The sequence below is a fragment of the Python bivittatus genome, unplaced genomic scaffold (genome assembly GCF_059951505.1).
Source record: "Python bivittatus isolate LINGU-HERP-01145 unplaced genomic scaffold, Pbiv_v1 ctg000480_np1212, whole genome shotgun sequence".
NCBI classification, from domain to species: domain Eukaryota; kingdom Metazoa; phylum Chordata; class Lepidosauria; order Squamata; family Pythonidae; genus Python; species Python bivittatus.
The window spans coordinates 21,739,841-21,761,272 of NW_028277075.1; the positions used below are offsets into that span (position 1 = coordinate 21,739,841).

The window sequence follows — 21,432 nt, forward strand, 5'->3', positions numbered from 1 at the left end:
CTAAATGGTTCAACTAGTGAACTGCTCTTATTGTTAGAAAATTTTCTACCACATTGTTCTGTGTCTTTTACTCTGAGATGATAATAAAAAGACATACTATTGTATCCCGCTACTGCATTATCCCACTAATGCTGGCTGGGGAATTCTGAGAGTTGAAGTTCACACATCTTAAAGTTGCCAAGTTTGAAAAACACTGCACTACAGGAACAGTGCACTGAAAGGAGAAGGAGGTTGTGTAATTACAAATTTCTAAGGTGGGTTAGTATCCCAGTATTCCAATATTATATATTAACCTTGTTGGGGTCCTTTCCTACTCTATGGTTGGGACACTCACTGTGCTAAAACATAGTTTATTTTAAAATATATGGCAGCTTCATTTATACAATATACTAAGAGTGGGTTCATATAGCATACTTATTCGTGGTTAGCTAGTTTATCAAATTAACCCAATTACCTGTATCTGCAAACACTCTAAATTATAAAATAACTGGATCTGTTGGGTTTCTGCAACACTGCTCCCAACTTATTTTCACCTTTGGTGTGAGGATAACAGGGAAGCCAAGTAGGTAGGGAAATTTCCCACCAGTAAGCTGTGGACCTGGCCAAGTTGTTGCTGGTGTTGCTTTTAAAAATGTGTGTGTGTGCATGCATGTGCACGCACACCTTCAAATCAGTGGAGACTCCTGGCGACTGTCTGGACAAGTCCCTGCAGTTTTCTTAGCAAGATTTTCAGAAGTGGTGTGCCCTTGTCTGCTTCTTAGGGCTGAGAGTGACTGGTACAAGGTCACCCAGCTGGCTCTGTGCCTAAGGTGGGACTAAAACTCCTGGTTTCTAACCTGATGCCTTAACCATTACATCAAACTGTACCATTACATCAAACTTTCTAAAAATTTCTACCTATTTAAACACACACACACACACACACAGAAAGTAAAGGCAGACCATCCACCCCAAAGTGGCTGGAATATTGGCCAGGATAGCAAGCAACTTGAATCTTCTCCTGCATTTACTAGTCCTCCTTGAGTAGCTGGTAGAGAATGTGGCCATGAGAACCTTTGCACAATTACACCTGGTGTGTAAATTGCAATCCTTCCTGGATCAAGAGGTTTTGACCACAATCATTCATGCCTTTATAACCTCACAATTGGACTATTACAATTCTTAATAACTTAATCTGTACAATATTCAGTGGCCCAGGAAGTGATGGGTGCTCCAAAGACAAATTGTATGCTGCCCATGCCCAATTGTTGAGAGTTGGGCGGCATACAACAACAACAACAGGAGTTTGGACTGTACAAATGTGCCACCCTTACCATCAACGGGGAAAATAGTGAAAACTGAAGGAATCAAGATGCCATATGGAAATAACATCAAGAGTCTGGATGAAGAAGATCACTACAAATACCTGGGCATCCTTCAAGCTGACAACATCAAGCACATTGAAGTCAAAAAGAAGGTTAGTAGTGAATATATCAGAAGAATGAAGAAGATCTTAGTCCAAACTCAGTGAAGGAAATACCATCAAGGCGATTAACACCTGGGCAATTCCATTCATTAGATATACAGCTGGAATAGTGGACTGGATTCAAGCTAAACTAAAAGTCCTGGATAGGAAGACCAGAAAAATAATGACAATGAATCATGGCCTTCATCCATGTAGCGATGATGACAGACTTAGTTTACCAAGGAGCATAGGTGGGCGTGGAATGTTGCAAGTACACCAGACAGCTGAAGAAGAAAAAAGGGCATTGGAAGAATATCTGAAGGACAGTGAAGAAAATGCACTGAAACTAGCATACCATGAAAGCTTAATGAATACCAAAGAGACCAAACTGGCCTATAAAAAAGACCAAATGAAAAATAGAAAAGAGACATGGCAAGGCAAAGTATTACATGGCCAGTAAACAAAAAGCTAGCAGGCAAAACAGATAATAAGACCTGGCAATGGCTAAGAACAGGAAAGTTGAAGAAAGAGACAGAGGGGCTAATTCTGGCTGCACAAGACCTAGCTTTAAGAACAAATGCATATAAAACCAGAAATGAGAAGACAGCAACAGACAGCAAATGCTGCCTCTGCAAAGAAGCTGAAGAAACAGTGGGCCACCTTGTTAACTGCTGCAAGAAGATTGCACAGACTGACTGTGCAAACAATGGCATGACAAAGTAGCAACAATGGTGCATTGGAATATCTGCAAGAAATACCATTTGCCTGCAAGCAAGAACTGGTGAGACCACAAAACAGACAAAGTAATAGAAAATGAAGAAGCTAAAATGCTCCAGGACTTTAGATTTCAAACAGACAAGCACCTGCCATACAACACCCCAGACTTAACAACTGTTGATAAGACAGACAAAAAAATCTGGATAGTGGACACTGCAATACCTGGAGACACCAGAATAGAAGAGAAAGAATTGGAGAAAATCACAAAATATAAAGACCTGCAAATAGAAGTAGAATGACTGTGGGAAAAGAAAGCAAAAATAGTACCAATAGTAATAGGTGCCTTAGGTGCAATCCCCAAACATCTGGAGCACCACCTGAAGACCATCGGCATTGACAAAATCACCATCAGTCAATTGCAAAAGGCAGTTTTACTTGGAACAGCTTATATCTTGCAATGATACCTTTAACATCATCGAACAACATCTGCCTATCCCAGGTCCTTGGGAAGGACTTGATAGGTGGATAAAATGCCAAATTCAGTTTAAACATCTGGCTGACCGTGCAACCATCATCATCATCTTGCTCCAAAGTGAATCTGCCCATATTGTAAGATCTGGGAGAAAGATCTTGCCAAGGGTCCTATCCCCAAAGAAGTTGCATCTACAGGGACCATGTAGTATGACCTTCTCAGTGGTGGTACCTTTCAGTATCCTTTTTTTCTTGTTTCTTGATTTTCTTATCATTTGATTTCTTAGAAAATAGACACCTATATGAACAGTCTTTATATAAACTTTAAAGGTATAAGGTCTAATGGACTCTTCACCAGACTTTCTGTAGGAATTAACTTATGAATATATTATTTAAAGTCTTTCTTGTTTTGTATAAAAAATGTGAAAATCTTCATCAGAAAAATATGTTGAAATTTTAATACTTGTCATTGACAACTGAAGTACAGCAATTTTGTAGCATAATTTCTTAACTGCATAATTTGAACATGCCTTTGTTCTTATCATAATACTCAGCTCGCTCCACTCTCCATATCAGCTGAAAGGAAAAAATTCAAACTACCCAGCTCTTTGATGCAGAGGAACTTAAATTAAAATTATTATTTGAATAGAGATTAACTGGGATTTCAAAATAGGCTGAGATCACCAGCTGACAACCTAATTCAGAACTGATACCACAACAATCAAATTAAAATAAGGCATAGAACCTTTAGCAATGATTTGATTATTTCAACATGTATGATTTTGTAGAATTAAATCTTCCTCCAAGAAACTTACAATCTACATATATTAAAGTATATAAAAATAAAACACTGCAATTTATATTGTAAAATATGATTTAAAATAATAATTACCAACATTCTGTATACTGTATTGTTGGTGATAGAAGCTTTCAGACTATCAGACAAGAGCTCCCCCTTCTGTTATATATGCCATTTTACAATACTGTAAACAGAAGTGACCAAATAGCTGATTATATGCTGCTGGGGATGCAGCAATTTTAGATTACTGAAGAAATTCTGAAATCAATCTTCTTTCCTTCCTTCTTCACAGAGTTGGTTTCCCAAAATCTTTGCATTGATTCTAATTTTATTTATTTATTCTTTAAGGACAACAGATAATGCCAAATTAATAATCTTAATAATTACTTTATTATTTCACACTATTGACATGAAATAAAATCTTAATGTTGAACCTCTTGGTCTTTGAATGTGAATCCCACTGAATTAGCGGAACTGCAAAATGATCAGCAAGATAATCAACATTTTGCTGCTCAACGCTAAAATACTCCTTGTTCTGTCCTTATGACCAGGAATAAAGGAAGTAATTTGTTTTTCCTTCATGTCAGCCCACCATAAGTCCTCTCCCCCAAAAGATATTGTATGACTGGTTTAGCATATTATGCACATCCAGCCTCTCTGATTTATAAACCAAGCTTCTTGGCTTGCTGCATTGTGTGACCCAGTCAACTGTGGCTTAGCTAACAAACCATGGCCTCTCATTGTTCAGTTTCATTAGATGAAATAGCACCAGATCTTAACATTTTTGTTATGTTGCCCATAAAATTCAAGCACCCAAGTTGGTGTGGAGCTGGAAAGAACCTAGTCCCTGAATTTGAGAGAGAAACACCCAATACCTTTGCAAAGTGGCTTTGCCATGCGCCCCCATATGAACCACAAGTACTTCAGGCAAAATAAAAGGCCTTTATTAAGGGGGTGGTCAAGTCTTTATAGAGGGTACAGAAACAAATTATACATACATTCAAGATATGTGATGCATCAGAAAGCAACAAAAAATAAAAAAAAAAACATGATGTGCAATAAAGGCTTTGTTTTGTCAGATGTGAGAAAAGACAGACACCCTTAAAATATGTTGCATCTCCTCCTTTCCCACCGCCGTTTGTATCTTTAACACTTGCAACTTTAATCAAGGGCTTCAGAATACAATTCTTTGATTGAAGGTCTCTGAAAGGGCTAGTTTTTGCACATCAAAGGAAATGGCTTTGGCTCAAAGAAAACATGGTTTCCTAAACTTCAAAAGGAGGCATGGATGCTATGCTAAAATGCTAATATCACCTTTCTTAAATACTAATAACAAAGCCTAAAAATTTATATAACAGTTACCTAGTGCCAGGTTGGTCTAAATCACTTCTAGCCTCATCTCACTTTCTTCACTGTCTCCTCCCCATGATTTACACCTGCAACAATCTCTTAAATGCACTTCCTCCTTTACAGTGTGAAGAAAACAATATTGGATAGTTCATATCATGCTTCCTGGAGTGTGACTCAATGGTGGGCCATTTTTAAAATAAATTAAAATTTCCCAACACTTTTTTTTCCAGCAGAATAAAGCCACGGAAAATTTGGGGACCGCTTTATGATTGCGAAGATACCGGAAGCTCCAACATTTTGCATTTACTGTAGGTAATCTCCCATTTAGGGTCCACCCTTCGCGTTTGTAGATCAACTAAGGTCAGCTAGTTCCTGTTCAAAGTTTTGAACGTGGTATTAAAACTGATTATTACTGCTAAAGGAGTCGCGATGGCAAGTATCTGTGCATAAAGCCATCAGAAAGACTCGATTCAAAAGGCAAAACTTTCGAAAACTTGAATAAGCATTCTTGAGTTTATTGTCTCTATGTTTTATTTTTAAATGCGAGGACCCTTTAGGTGCCTACGGCTAGCGCCTGATTGCGTTAGTATTTATTATTTATCTTATTCTATTCCTAAATCGCCTAATCACAAGGACTCGGAAAGAAAAGCGAAGGCTCCACACCTGATATATCCTTATCACCATCTTCCCAATCTTTCTCATGAGGTGTCGGGATTTTGACGCGACGTGCCCTTTTACGGCGGTTAGCCGTTGAAGGCGCCGAGGGGTCCTGAGAGTTCGAAGAGAGAAGCGGCCCAATCAGAGAGCAGGGCTTGCCAGGCGCTCCGTTTGAGTGGGTAATTGGCGGCCTGCGACAGAGGCCAGGCGACCTCGGAGATGGCGGACGAGCCGTGAGGGAGGCAGCAGTGGGTTCGGAAGGGCGGCTATGGAGGGTCCCGGAAGGAGGGTGGCCCAGCTGGCCGTGCAGCAGCAGCTCCGAGCTGCCTACGGGATCAAGCTGAAGAACCGTACCGGGAAGGGGAAGGCGCCCAGGTCGACTGCCGCGGGAGGGGTGAGTCGGGAGGCGCTGTGGGGCGACTCCGCCATCAGGCGCCCTAGAAGGCTCGTAAAGGCGCCGGCGAAGCGTTGGGGGTTGCCGTGGCCAGAGGCGTCCGCGCCTGCTGGAAGGGAGCAGCTGCCTTTCCTCAACAGGTTTGGGGGTTTCCTTTCGCTCGGAGATGCTCCTGAGTTGCTCTCGAGGAGCCAGACAGAAACTCGGCGTCGAGAAGACGCTCGCTCCGAGCTGGGGTTGTGTAATACTTTTCCCACTTTGGGTGGGAATACGGTAGTTATCTGCCAACAATAGTCATTTGCTCTCGTGTATTTGCGTTGAACGCAGAACTGAAAAACAAGGCCTGCGACTGCGGCGGGATACACGTTGGATTAATAAATAAGATAACGCGATTAATAAGTGCCACTTTCATTTTGAAAACAGGAATATGGAGACATCTGTTGGTCTGTATCTCAGTATTTATTAACAACAGTTACCTTCAAGCGTCATATTTGGTACCCATTTTTGTGCATTTGAAGATCTATTTACTTCCGATGTGAGGAGAAAACTTCTTGCAGTTTTCCTTGCTTGAGGAATGTTTTCCCCTAGCAAAATGCGTGATTCTATCAAAGAGTTTTATTAAGGTTACCTGTGAAGGGGATATAGTGTGCATTTGTAGGTTGCGATGGTTTAGGATTTAATGTGCATAAAAACCAAGTAAAGTAATGCCTTTATTCTTAGTCTTGCTAAGATATTTATCTACAGTACTGTATATGTTATTGAAACTCCAAAGAAAACATCTTCATTTAATTAGAAATGTGTTTTTTAAAGAAAATTTTCCTGTTCAACTAAGTATGATTGAATTAGCCCTCTCCCTTCTCTGCTCTGTAATTGTGTTTTAAATTCTAAACAACAAACTGATCCTAAAATGGGGAAAACTTAAAAGATGGAAACTATATTAGATACATTAACTTCTTGTGCTTTCAGTACAGTAGAAGAGAAAAAACTTCATTGTTACATCTCCTTATCATAAAGATACAATACATATATTGTATCTTAGAAATATAAGGGAAAGATAAATGAGTGTGGTTACTTATTCTTGCATGAGTAAGCAAGTATGTGCTTAAGGAGAGCATAATGTGATTAGATAAATGCTATCTACAGTTTATTCTTCAGGTCAACATTCCATTGGGTAACTTCAACTGATGAAGCAAGCTGTTATCCCAAAACCTTTATCACATAAGATAGTATTCAAGAAGCTACTGCTGTACAACACAAATGATATAGAAGACTTACATAGGAAATTTATAGGAAGGTTGCCTTTTTCAGTTTTAAGTATTTTATATATATATTAATAAAGTGAGTATGTGTGAAAGAAATGGGCATTAAACTGCTAGCTTTGGAATGACTGTCTTGCAACTAATCTAGAATAATAGATACAGATTGTCTTGCAACTAATCTAGAATAAGCAACTTGCAAACTACAACTTAATTTTGCTTGTTTGCTAAATATATCTACATTTAAAAGGAGATAAATGGATTTAAGCCACAAATCTCCTTTTAGATTTTAGTTCCTTATTTTGTTAGTCAAATATATTTTTCTCCATTGGTTTATTTAAAAGTTATGTTTGATTTTCAGGGGAAAGTATTTGGAATAGCTCTTCATGAATTACCTCAAGTTGTGTCTGAATATGGAAATATACCTTGGTAAGTTACAATTTGAGTTTAACTAGAGTCTTCATAAATATGGCAAATTTAAGTTAAATAATACTTAAGTTAGGTTTTGGTTTTGGCAAGAATATAACAGTGAATAATCAGCTTTTCTATAAAACAAGCATGCTATACTGGGGAGGGAAAGAGAGATTCTTGTTCATGTTGGCTAAGGAAAAGGAAATTGCAACACTGGCTTCTGGTCTAAGCAGGAGACGTAATGACTTCTTGTCCTGATGCAGTGACAAGTTGTTTCTTTCTAGTATCGCAGTGTAATAGTGGAGTAGATGAGAAAAAACAGTAAATATTCAGGGCAACTACAGGTAGTCCCCAGTTTAAGAACGAGTTCCGTTCCCAAAGTTTGTCCTTAAGTCGAATTTGTATGTAAGCCAGAACAGTATTATTGTATAATACTGTATAAATAGTATTGTGTATTTAACTCAAATTTTGCTACAATAGGCTTCATTCTTAACTATGGGTCATCCTTAAACCGGGCATTCTTAACCCGGGGACTACCTGTATATATTTTTGTTTCTGCAAAGCTGCTAGTGACAAAGTAAGGGAAGCTGTAGGTCAGGACTTTGTCCAGAATTGAACAGTGTATATTTTATATCTATCATCCTATTAACTGTAATATTTACCAATCCAAACATAAGAAAATTACGGCCAGGATTGCAAAGGCTGAATGCAAGTGCTCTTTTTTTTCCCCCCTTCAGCTTTTTAGCTGAGGCTTGTCAATACTTGGAAGAACACATTCAAACAGAGGGGCTCTTCAGAAAATCTGGATCAGTTGTTCGCTTAAAAACCTTAAAGGTACAAGATTCCCATTCTGCTTTATTTTTAACACCTTTGATGTGTTGACATTGAAGTGCTTAATGTTGCTGTGCGCTCTTTCTGCAGATTTATGCCAAAACCAAAATACATTGTCTATGTATAGATACCTTGAGTCACACAGTAGACTTGAGCTTTTTTCCAGGCTCTTCATTGCCATTTCTCAAAGTATGTTGTTTTCTCTATTGACAATGTTTATTTTCTCACCATTCTTAGAATAAACTGGACAAAGGTGAAAATTGCCTATCCAGTGCATTACCATGTGATGTCGCAGGACTTCTGAAGCAGTTCTTCAGAGAATTGCCTGAGCCCATCCTCCCGTATGACCTGCAAGAAGCTCTTATTAAGGCCCAGAAGTTAGACAGGGAGGAGCGGAATTCTGCCACACTGCTCATCTCGTGTCTTATGAATGACAGAATAATTGAAACCCTCAGATATTTCTTCCAGTTTCTCAAAAAAGTGTCTTTAAGGTAAGCTGCAGATTTCATGAAGATTTTGCTTTTGATCTGCCCTCTGTTATGTGCCTACAATGGTACTATAGCAGTTGTGAGAACCATGTGGAGGTTTAGAGTATTTTCTGCTTTTGAATTGGAAAGTTTTCTGATGCCCTGAGCTAATCAGAGTTTGATTTTGAGACTTATTTTTTAGCAAGCAAACATTTTTCAAAATACATCATATTAATTGTTAAGATATCTCAGTTTAACTATTTCTAGGTGATTGAAGAAAATTCATTAGGAAAAAATAAAGTCAATACTTTAAAGATTTGTTTACAACTGGAAGTTCTTTTGCTTGATTTCTTAGAGAAAGTGATAAGTTGGAGCACAAAATGGATTTATTTCATTAAGGTTAAAATATATAATTATTTCTGGTAGCTCTTAATGGACTTTCACTGAGTAGAATTGAACCATGAGTTTTTATAATTTGCTTATTGATAAGAAATGAGTTATGGGAAGAAGAGATCTTTTTTATTATTGAAATATTAGAGAAGGTGTTAAGTTACGAGAGTGGTTTATACTTGTCTGGAGGGAGGGGGGAGTTACTTTTATATTTCTTCTTTTCTTCATGTTTTTCCTTCTCTTTTCTCTCTGCAATTTTCTTTTTCTTTTCCTCACTTTTTATATTTTTTTTTACTTTGTATTCTTTTATCTTTGTGAACTTTAATGAAATTATTATTAAAAAGGAAAAATAATAAAGTGTGCTTAATTTTTAAATGTTAAGCCTTTTATCTAGAAATGTAATACTGTTACTAGCATGCTTGAAAACATATTAAAATAATATGAGTATATAACTGAAGGCATTGTCTGAGAAAAATGACATACTATATGTTATATAACAAAGGAATATTAATAAAACACTTCATTTTAGAAGCATAAAATATTTAGTTGAAAAATATAGCAGTGATAATGGAGAATATATGTTCTTATATAACCTGTTAGAATACTCCTAGGCTTTATACTGTTTTCTCCAAGAAGCTCAGAGAAGATTACCAACACTTAAAAAGTAAGAAAAATAGCCAACATTCCTATTATTCCACCTGTTCCCATATCAAAGAAGCCTATTGCAGGAAAGTCTTTCCTAAATCCAGTTCAAGTTTCCTCTCAAGTATGTCTCTAATCTCACATAGATTATATTGTAAAATATATAGAAAACATTGGCCTTGTCTTGTGGAAATAATCCAATTTAAAAGCAAAGCATTTTCCAATCTATACCCTTTTTCTTTTGGACCATGAACTATAGTTAGAAGGAAAGCATAAATGAGTAAGTAAATCATGCTGTGATTATTATAATAATATTTCATTCTGAGACTTATCTCTCTGAAATAATTTAAACTTTGAGATTTGCACCAAGCTGTAAGTAACTCCCCCAAGAGTTGCAGATCCTATCCAGGCCTTTCGATTGACTTTCTTGGTGTTTGTTTTTGGGGGGGAAAGGGAGGGGGTCTTCTTTGCACAAGATGGCAGCAAGCTTGGGAAAGCAAATTTGCACCAAGTTTATTGTAGAAATACTAGAGCTTAGTTGCAGTAACTAGTTTGTGAATAAGAGCTCTTCAGCTTCAATGCAACAATGATTATTATATAGATATCAGTTATATCTAAACAAGTAAGAAATCTAATGCTATTCAATTTTTTTCATTGCACAGATCTGCTGAGAACAAGATGGATAGTTGTAATCTAGCAGTAATTTTTGCTCCAAACCTCTTGCAGTCAAGTGAAGTTGAAAAAATGTCTGTACACACAGAGAAGAAACTTCGTTTGCAGGCTGGAGTTCTGCAGACCTTGATCGACCATGCAGAAGACATAGGTAAGGTGATGTGATGTGAGGTAAGGTGATATTATGATGTTGTTTAGTTGTTGTTTTTTCAGCAACGTCATAATTAACTATACCTTTTTCAGGACATATACCAAAGCTTATTCTGGAAAAGATACCATCCATGCTTGGCATTGATTCTGTCTCTACACCTGTGCTCCGTGATGATCAAGAAAGCGAAATTGAAACTCCCTCTGAACACTCAAGAAGGAGACGGCAGAGCATAGGAGGTAATAAGTAAATTGCTTTCTGCAATTGTTCATTATTCATTTTTTTTAAATCTAAGTTTAGAAAAATGCAAATGTTTATCAAGGGCTAAATAAAAAAAACCTAAACATTAAACATTTTATTGCTTGATGTATCTTCAATTTCAGATATTGTTAGTGGAGCTCTGAATAAACTTAAAACTAACAGAACACCCTCCACTACACCTCAGAGAGACCAATGTGGTAGGTATAGTGCATTTGCATGAAGCACTTCATGTCCTCAAGGCTTGAACATTTTAACAAGATTACTGGAATAGTATATGGCAGATTATAATGTAAGCAAGTCAGTGATCCTTGCTTTTATCCTTACATGTGCTATTCCACTGAGCTGAGATTTACACTTAAGACATGGCCTGCTTATTTTTGCTGCATACTAAAGCTTGAGTGCCATATTGTAGTTTGCCATGATAACAGCTAAAAGGGTATTTCAACTGTTATTTCAGGTTGGATTTATGCTTCAAAAGCATTTTACTTCTTATTATATTGCTAATGAGAAGTCTTTCCTTTGTCTTACAATGCATGGCTTTAAGTTCTAATATCTGTAGAAAAATATAAACATGGCAATTGTGGCAATTTTTTTAAATAATAGCAAACAGTATGGAAAGAAATAGAAAATAGAAATATTTTATTTGATTATTTATGCAGTGCTGTATCCTATATATGTAATGTAGTAGTTAATGTGTTGGACTAGGACTGGGGAGACCTTGGTTCAAATCTACCTTTAGCCATGGAAACTCACTCAATGACTTGACACAGTCAATCTCAGCCCAAAATTTCTCACAGGGCTGCTGTTGTGCAAATAAATGGAGATGCTCATGTAGGCCAACTTGAGTGCTTGGAGGAAAGGCAGCATATAAACATGTAATTAAACAAGCTTTACAAAATATGGTAAAGCAATATGCACTGGTAGAGAATTTTGGATTGAAAGGGGCCATTTACACCACTAAATCTAACCCCTTGTTCAGTGTAGGAATTCAAATGAAAACATCCAAGACAAATGTCTGTCTAGACTTGGCTTGAACACATCCAGTGAATAAAAGCTCTTCCATTTGTCTGTTTAACTGGACATAATTAAATTTAAAAAGTATAATTAGTTGCAACCCCAATTTTAGCTAATACTGAAAGGAGTACTGTTGTCAATTTTTTATATATTTAATGTGAAAAAATAGATGTTGTAGACTGTTTCAGGTTTTCCACAATTTCCTGTTTTTTCAGTTTCTAGAGTGAGGAGGAAGTTTTGTCTCCTCTCCCCTCCAGTTTTTCAATCTCTTTTTTTCATTGCTGTTCACATCACTAATTGCAGGATGACGCAAATAACTTCTATTTACAACTGTACTACATATACTAACCATTAATAATTTTTATTTTGTATGTTTTCACATAGTAAAATATTTGACTGCCAGATATATTTATCTTTCTTTACAGTCTTTCCGTCAGTGACTCCAGTAATGATTACACCAAATTTTAAGCGTAAATATACTGCTGATTCCTGTCAAGGCTTCTCTAGCAAGAAAAGGCGATCTGTTGGGCATAGCATGGGTCTTGAAATGCTACCAAATAGCCTTTTTAGCATTAGCTCAACACCTGGATCAGGTAGAGTGAAAAATATTCAACAATGTTCTCGTTTAACTACAACAGTTCAAATTCCTATCTCTTTGCATACTTCTTTTTTACATACAACAATGCATAAATGTTCTGTGTGAACAGCACTACTATGACATATTCTTTCTTTATTCCTTGCATTGCCTAATAGCATTTACATAACGTTCATAGCAGTTCGTATTCTAATTTACAGCTGAATGACAGTTGGGTGTTACATCACTGAGGAGACATTTCACTGAACTATCTACATCTACTAATATGAAGGCTCTGTGGAAAAGGCAGTTTCCATTATTAGAAAAGAACAAGATTATAAATTTTCAAGTACTCTTGAAAATCTTGAACCTTTGAAGAATAATTTGGATTCTTAACATGCTGTTCTTTGTGGCACAAATTCCTAAATCTGTTTCAAAAAGTGATCAAGAATTGAACTGACCATGAGGATAATCCATTATATTCCATAATATAAATTGCAGCCTTTCAGGACTGTATTGGCAGGATTTAGACTGATACATCACCACCTTGTTGGTATTACCCAAGGGAAGGGGCTTAAACAGAACAGTTTCAGGCATTCTGAGCCACTGCCCAACTGTCTTTCCCATAGGAATGTACTGGAGAAATTTTTTGGGATTTTTTTCCTCTGCAATCCCCAGCCAGATCCAGCCCATTTTTAACATGATCTTTCTTTTGTCAACTTTTCCTCCAACACCAAATTTGGTTCAGTTCTGTTTATTTTTCAGAAGTTTATCCTCCTGATGGAGGTAGACATTCTTTCTTACATTCAGCTGAGTTGGAAATAATAAAAACTAAAACTGCTATTAATATTATTAATACAATCTGTGGGATGGTTACCTTTAGAATATTGTAAAAAGAATATATTATCTCTATGATCGGAGGTGGTACAACTCAATACCAATTGTGGTTATAATCTGAAAAATGCTATTGCATTTGCATCTTGCTTGTAGGCTTCTCATAGCCAACTGTGGCTGTTGTTTGAATAGATTTTTGGACTAGATAAGCTTTTGGTTTGACTAAGCAGAATTCTCTTTATGTTATGACGAGGGAGATGAATATAGGCATATGAAAGTAGACTTTGATTTTAAAAATAGCTATTTTTAAAACATTTTTAAAATGTCATAAATTTGTGGGTTATTTTAATAACTTGTCACCAAGAAGCAGGGACCCAAGAGACATTTTTTTATACAGGAAAATTGTAGTATTCTTAACTAGGACAATTTTAAGATAAGCGACTGTTTTTGTTAATCCTTCAGCTCCATTAGCAGATAGCCCTTCTGTGTCACCGGAGGCATCTCAAACTTCATTATCTACCTCAGCCACTTGTGAAAAATATCTGTCTAATGTAAGAAGTCGAAGAAGCAAAAGGATTGCCAACAAAAAAGTACAAAGGTAAGTTTGTCAAAACAGGCACTTCTGGCACAGAAGGAGTAATAATATGTCATATTTTTTGTGATATTTAAAGATGTTAATAGATTTTATCCTGAACAGTACTAAGTACAATGAGTGAGTCAAATTCTATGGCCTTTGGTTCTTTGAAAGCTACTTGATCGCTTGGTTCCCATGTTATTTTATTATAGTACTTCATATGTTCATTTTCCCTCTGCATATGCATGTTCTTTATTCTTTATTATATTTATGAATGAGTGTACGATCCATGATAAAATAAACAATCTATTTAGAATCCTTTGGCTATGTTCTCAGTTTTAGTATTTGCCTCAAGAAGCTACTGATGCTTGTAAATTAAATGTCTTGGAAGGTTACACTGAAATATCCAGGAGTCAATTGAAAGTTCACTGGTTATCATATGAAAAATAGTAGTCTCGGTTCAATAGTTGACAATAATCTTCTATTATCTACTCAGGAATGGATCTTCCATAACCAACTTTCAGTAGGCTGTTCTTTTTTCCATTTTTCTTATTGTTTTTTATTTTATAATCAGTTTATCTTTAAGGAGTTACTCTCCTTGTAAATTAGCTGACTTTAGAATATCAGTAGTTTAGAACAATATTTTGTCAATTTATCTCTTTCCTTTCAGGGTTGAATCTGGAAAAACAGGTTGCTTTTCTCCTAAAATCAGCCGGAAAGAAGTGGTACGCAGGTCATTACGATTAAAGTTCATTCTTGGAAGAAGCAACAGAGAGGTATTATATATTACCGTGTTTATACTCCTTAATGGAAAAAGTAACTGTTCAATCTCGATGAATTTTCTAATTTGTTAATTTTAATAGTTGCAATTCTATAAACCCCATGTAATATATATACATACACACAGCCACATTACATTACATAACAGCTGGTTATTATTGGAAATTGAAGAGGAAAATAGCAGAGTTTGATTTGATTGTCATCTAGAAATCCACTTTCATAATTTTAGACTAGCAACAATCTTTTGCAGACTATTCTTGTTGGTTTATTATTTGTAATAGAGACTGACAGGTAATTCAATCTATTATGTGATAGAGGATGTATGGTAAACATTCCAAAAATCTTAAGAATTGCTTGCTGACATACATTATCCGCAGGAAGATGTTTGCTGATACTATTTCTCTGATTTAAACTTACTTGCTCTTAATTGTTAGTATTTATCAGTTTACAGTACTTGAATCCTGCTTTCATTCATCTTCCCTTGTCATCATCCTCTTGTTAATGGCCACTGTCTGCTAGTCCATTCTCTCTTATAGTGTGGCTTCCTGTTAGAATTTTTAAGTGCTCTCTGTCTACCATTGTGAGAATGTAGACGAATAGGAGAAGTATTTGATTATATTCCTACAAGCTCAAAATTGAATCAATCCTTTATTTTAAGAATACTGCAGTGGAGCATGGAGATAACAACAGAGGTGAAAACATTGGTCGCCGACTTGCTGGTGAACAAGATAAAGAAAATGGAGTGGAAAGTGTGAAGACTGCAGCACTGTTCAGCCCATATGTTGGTAAGTCTATAATTAAAAAAAGGTAAATATGGTGAAAATTTGTTATAGCAGACCTTAGTACAACAGTCAAAATTTGTAAAATGTAAAATGACATTTACCTAATTTGCATAATGACATTGCTGTGGAGGATGGATAAATGGGAATAGTGGATACTCCCTTCTTCTAATTGGTCCATTAAAATGAGATTTCACTATAATGGCTTATTGATGAAAATGTCAGAGGTTGTTTGCTATCTGTGGATCACAAGTAGCATCTTCACAGTGCAGTTGAGGTATTTAACCACTTAGAAATGGTATAAAAGTTGATAAGCAGTATCACAGAATGTTAAAACACTACTAAGTTATATTTCTGAAACCCCATATCTGACTTATTTATTAAGTTCATATGAAAGAAAAAGAGAACACCTGTACTGCCAATTTTTAAATTACTTTGAGATTTTCAGTAGCAATAGTATTGTGTTGCACTACGTTATAGACTGAGGGTCTAGGGTAAAATATGAACTTTAAAAGTATTATTGCATTTTATATTCCAGACAGTTCTATTTCTATTGCAACCAAGTACTTTCCAGATTCTTAGACCCCAGCAACTTAACTGATGCAGGGAGTTTTCATGGTTATAGCCCACTACGGATAGTCCCCAGTTTAAGAATGAGTTCCGTTCCCAAAGTCTGGCTTAAGTTGAATTCATACGTAAGCCGGATCAGTATTATTATATAATGCTGTATAAGTAATATTGCGTAATTAACTTTGAACCATTGTGTATTTAACTCAAATCATTGTGTATTTAACTCTGAATTTTGCAACAGTAGGTTCTGTTCTTAACCATAGGTCGTCCTTAAACCGGGCATTTTTAACACGGGGATTACCTGTATACTGTCAATTCTTGACCTAAACTGTACTGTTTTGTAACCCCTACTTAGCTGAAGAATGGGATATTTATATGGGATAAAAAATCCATATAATAAGATTTATCATGTACACCTGATACATGTCAACCTTCTAACAATTATTGAGTGGGTATTGTCTTATAGCATTAACATACATTTCTACACTGTGATGACCATACCTCTTTTTTCTTTTTGCTGCCAGTTTTCTGCAGTGTTTGGCTATCTAGTAGGACTCTTTGAGTTTCAGAAAGACAGTCACTGTTAGGACTGAGGCCTTTCTCAGTAGTCTATCCGGAAGGGCTAAGCCAGTCTAGATGCATCTGTGTTGTCAAACATATGTAGCCATATACCGTATTTTTCCGACTATAAGACGATACTTTTTTCTAAAATCCTTACCCTAAAAACTGAAGGGCGTCTTATTCAAGGAAGTCAGCCGAGAATCGCGGTTCCAAACTGCCCATACTTTGTTTCTGCAGAGAGGCTTCTTCCTATTGCTAGCCTCCAATCACGAGTGAAATAGCTTGTCTCCCAAACAGACTTCCTCCAATCACGAGCCTGATGTAACTGACGTCAGCTGATGCTGAACAAACCAATTAGAGGAAGGCTGTTTGCAGAGACAAGCAGTTTCGCTCGTGCTTGAATGTAATCAGGTATTATATACCTGGAAATAGAGCTGCAGAGAGACAGTTTGGACCTCCTCCCACCGAGTGTATCAGATAAATGTTAACTAATTACTAAATAAAAATGTGTTCTGCGCTATCTTTAAAATATTGATTTTTTAATTTTGGGCTGGAAAAGTGGGGGTCGTTTTGTACATGGGAGTGTCTTATTGTTGGAAAAATATGGTAGTTCTGCTGTGTTTCCATATTGGCCACAATAGCATGTTATTGGTGTACTGTCTCTTCCAAATGAGGCTAATGCATTTGGGATTGGGTGGATCAGTCCACAGACACATGTACAAATTTGCACTTCAGAACACAAGTGATTATTTCTTGGTCATGTATTGAGATATAAAGTAATCACAGAAGATTTTCCTAGTATGTTCCTATATGACTCTTTAATTTTGAATATACCCCAGAATCACAGAATGGTTCTGTGAATATTGCTTCATTTTTCAAACATTAAGATGTTTATTCCTTCCTACATAATCCATACATGACACCAGAATTAACATCAGAGAGGCATGATGTATCCCCAAGTTTAAGAAGAAGACACCAGAATGGTGTTACTACTACATTTATATGTTCTTTTAAAGCTAGTCCACTAATGGCTGTTTTTAGTAACCATATCAGGCCAGTGCATAATAACAGAGTCGTTAGATGGTACTATGGTATAAAAGTAGAGTCTTGATATACGTTACGTAGTATTAATGTTCATTTACTGTGTACAGTTTTGATTTTGCTGATTTTTTTTAAAGTATCTATTTTTTAAGGTTTGAAAAACATCAGCAAGTCAGAAGAAAATTTACAAATTCCAGGCCATCGTACTGAAGCAAATTATCGAATGTCCTGGATTGGTCCCGCAACCACAGACTCTCAGGAGACCAGAATTTCATTAATGGGATGTCCTGAAACAGAAAACTCTTCTTCTGAAACTGCTAGAAAGCCATTAGTTATTCCTACTGAGCCTGTATTCACAAGTCATGAATATGGTAGCAGTAACCAAAAAACATCTTTTTGTGAGGATGAAAATAATTTAACTGAACACATGCTACTGAGAATTAGGAAAGCATTTTCTGAATCTGGAAGTAACTTTCATGATTTATATGAAACGGAGACTTCAGCATCAAATTTACTAGAATTCAAGAACCTGGAACTAAAATTAAAGAAAGAACTCTCTAAAGCAGCAGTTCAGAAAGTAGATGTTAAGCAGGAACCTCGGTTTGCAAATTCGGTCACTAAATCAAATACCATTGATCAAATCAAAGCTGCTAATGGACTCCTCTTCCAAAATAATAATACTGATAATCCAAACTGTGTTTTAAACCAAGGTGATGGATTAGAACAAGAGGACCAGTTGACTAGATCTCCTGTTACTCAATTAAATAGCATAAATAATGTGCAGAAGGAGATAGGGGAATCAAATAAGCAATTTATCCCTGAAAAAATGGAATCTAAATGCTTCAATTCAAAGAAAGAGACCTCTTTCTTGGAAGGTGGAGATAAAAATGACCAACTGTTTCTCCACATGGAAACCAATGAGAAATCTAAATCTTCACCTTCAGGAAAAGTGGCTGATCATATACATCGGTTCAACAAACTTTCATTAAATGAGCCATGTTCTGCAACCAAACCTAAGCCAGTGCTTAAGTTTCAACGTACCCCAGTCCGTCAGTCTGTAAGGAGAATAAATTCCCTCTCGGAAGCTCATAAACAGTCAGTTGCTTGTAAAAAACCTGGTGATGGCTGCACTTCTCTTGCTAAATCAGTGAGCTATGAAACTGCATTGTCCTCCTATGCAGTAACTATGGACAATACATCGACAACTTCACTGCCTTCTAAACTGACATGCAAAGAAAAGCATGAGCAGTTGGCTCTATCTTCCAAACCCTATCCTCAGTTGATATATCCATCAGTGCAAACCATCAAAGAAACACTTACTAATAATAATTCCAAATCTGTCCTTGAGGACTTAACTAACCATGAAGCACCAAAAACTCTTGTAAAAATGAGCACAAGCTTAAATGCTTCGGTGGGTACACCTGATAAATATGTTCTCAGGAAAATGGCAGGAAAAAAGTCTCGGTATAGAGGGTCACCAAAAAACCCAATCCCCACAGCAAAACTTCTTCCAGCTGTCAAGCCTCTTGACTTATAAATTTAGTAGTTTAATCCCAGCCATATTTCTGTGCTCTTGCATCTAAGCTTGCATATGTAGAACTGCAACTTAAGAGTCGGATCCAGAATCTGCTCCCCATGGAAAAAGGTCTAATTCACAGAGAGCTCCCACTGGTGGAAGCTGTTGGTCTCATTTTCCCTTCCCCTGAAGTCACTTATGCTTCCCAAAATTTGCACAGGGCTGAGGAATTCTCAGTAAACAGTAAAGCAAATGCTGCTGTGTTGTGCAGAGGGAAGAAGAAATTGACAAAGAACATTCTGAGTGGAACTCTGCTTAGAATATTCCTGCTGGCAGAAAAGTTCAGTCCAGCATCTATCTTTCTTTAAATTGTCTTAAGTATGTCTCTCTCTCGAATTTATTTGGGAATGAAACTTGAATAGGTTCTGTTGAGTAGCATTTATTTTGCGGATCCTAATTGGTATTTGTTTTTATATTTTACCAAATTTTAGGGATGAAAATTGGGAAGGGCTGCTAACTATTATTTCATTCAGAAATCAAAAAAAGGATCAGTTTCTAGAAAACAAAAAGCTTAATGCTACATTTGTAATGAAGTACAAACTATATTTGCAAAATACTTAGTTTACAGGCTAACATTTGCAGTGTGCCACACTTTTCTGCAATATTCAGTTATCTATAAGGTTTGTATCTCTGTAAGATTTATTTTTGGAACTGGTAATTGAGGTCCTCTGTGGCAATAGCAATTGTACTTTGTTCATACTTGGACATGTGCACTTTTTTGTTGACTTAAACAAATGACCATTGAAATGTTAGGTACATTTATCAAATTATCAGATTTTCTATAATTGGGATGGAGGTGTACTGAGAATCCCAGCACAGCAAATGGAAGAATGTTCCAGAGCTGCTGGATGGATGTTATTTTCTATGTTCTATACTGGGGGAGTAGAGGGTAGTGAAAGAATTTGTTAGTGTTCATTTTCTCATTACTGTAATACAAGATATTGTATAATTCATGAAACGTGCTATTATGTTATTGAAATACATTGTATAAAGCCATACTGTTCAGATGCACAGCATTTTGATCAATCTGCTCTATTGAAACGATTCATAATTGTTGTCTAGTATGTAAATTATTTAAATTTGAAATTTTTAGAATTTTAGTGTAGTTTGGTGAGAAGAATGCTAAAAACTCTTATCTCTGAAATAAAAAGCTTAATTTTTTTTCTATATTGCTTATTCTGTATTAAAAATTTTTATACATTGTGTATATATACTGCCTTCATGAAAAGCTGTTTATATTCAGTTAATGTTGAAAAGATCTGCAATACTGCTTTAGTAATTACATTGATGCATTTTTTAAAGTACTGTTTCCTTCAAAGTGCTAAATCAGCATACCCAGAAAATAGGGTGCTAATATTCAAAAAGCCATTACCCAAAGCTCCAGTAACTGATCATTATGGAGCAAAGAAGGAATCAGGTATTTGGAAAAAGTGGGAAAAATACCTATTTTTGAATGTGAAGTTTTTATAACAATAAGCTAGAATATAAGGAAGTATGTGCAATTTGAGACCTGCTAATAAGACTTACCTACAATAAATCCAGCAGTTTTTAGATTTAGGTCCCTCTCACTCCCAAACCCATTCCAAACATTTTCTTGTTTCATCTTCTTTCACACACCTTGTCCAAACAAGGAGTTTGGTTTATGTTAAGCTGTTTTCCAGTAAGGTAAAATTCCAAGGAACCATTGTTAAATGGGATTTCATCTTGACAACTACAAAGGATGCAGCCAGCTGTGATATAATGAAACTTTTTTTAATAAATGCTTTATTGCTTTTTAATTAATAACAAAAAGGAATAGAGACAAGAAGAAAGAATACATTAAAAGGTATTACAAAAAAGTGACAAATACAAGAACAAATTAAAAAAACTAGTATGCCATTATACAGTAAATAGTTACACATCTATATATAGTTAATGCAAATATTATTCAAAAGCATATATATTTCCAGTACATTTATATAACTCATTTTTTAAAACCTGTATTTTGTATAAATGAGCCCCATATTTCATTATACTTGTCCATACAAAGTCTATGTAGGCAATTCACTCATAAGTGGCAAGCGCAATCAGGTCTTCAGTCCATTGAGTGAATGGGCCCATACATTTATCTTTCCAACGTTGCAATATGTCTTTTGGCCAAACTAAGAGCATGGAGAATCCATTTACATTGTTAGGATGTGAAATTCCATGTACTAGGTATATAGTTCAAAAGAATATTG

The 21,432-nt window shown here is 36.1% G+C and overlaps 1 protein-coding gene across 2 annotated transcripts; it reads left to right on the plus strand.

Moving 5' to 3' along the window:
• Positions 1-5,603: 5,603 nt before the first annotated feature.
• ARHGAP11A (Rho GTPase activating protein 11A) lies at positions 5,604-20,390 on the plus strand. Of its 2 annotated transcripts, XM_007427255.4 has the most exons (12): positions 5,604-5,832; positions 7,450-7,517; positions 8,237-8,333; positions 8,568-8,821; positions 10,492-10,652; positions 10,745-10,888; positions 11,033-11,107; positions 12,350-12,517; positions 13,795-13,930; positions 14,577-14,682; positions 15,345-15,471; positions 17,790-20,390. In XM_007427255.4, exons 1-12 carry the CDS (start codon positions 5,707-5,709, stop codon positions 19,172-19,174), a joined length of 2,847 nt encoding a protein of 948 aa, XP_007427317.2. In that variant the 5' UTR covers positions 5,604-5,706; the 3' UTR covers positions 19,175-20,390. The 2 variants fall into 2 exon arrangements, with proteins under 2 accessions (XP_007427317.2, XP_025021857.2); XM_025166089.2 differs by lacking the exon at positions 11,033-11,107.
• The last annotated feature ends 1,042 nt before the right edge of the window (positions 20,391-21,432 follow it).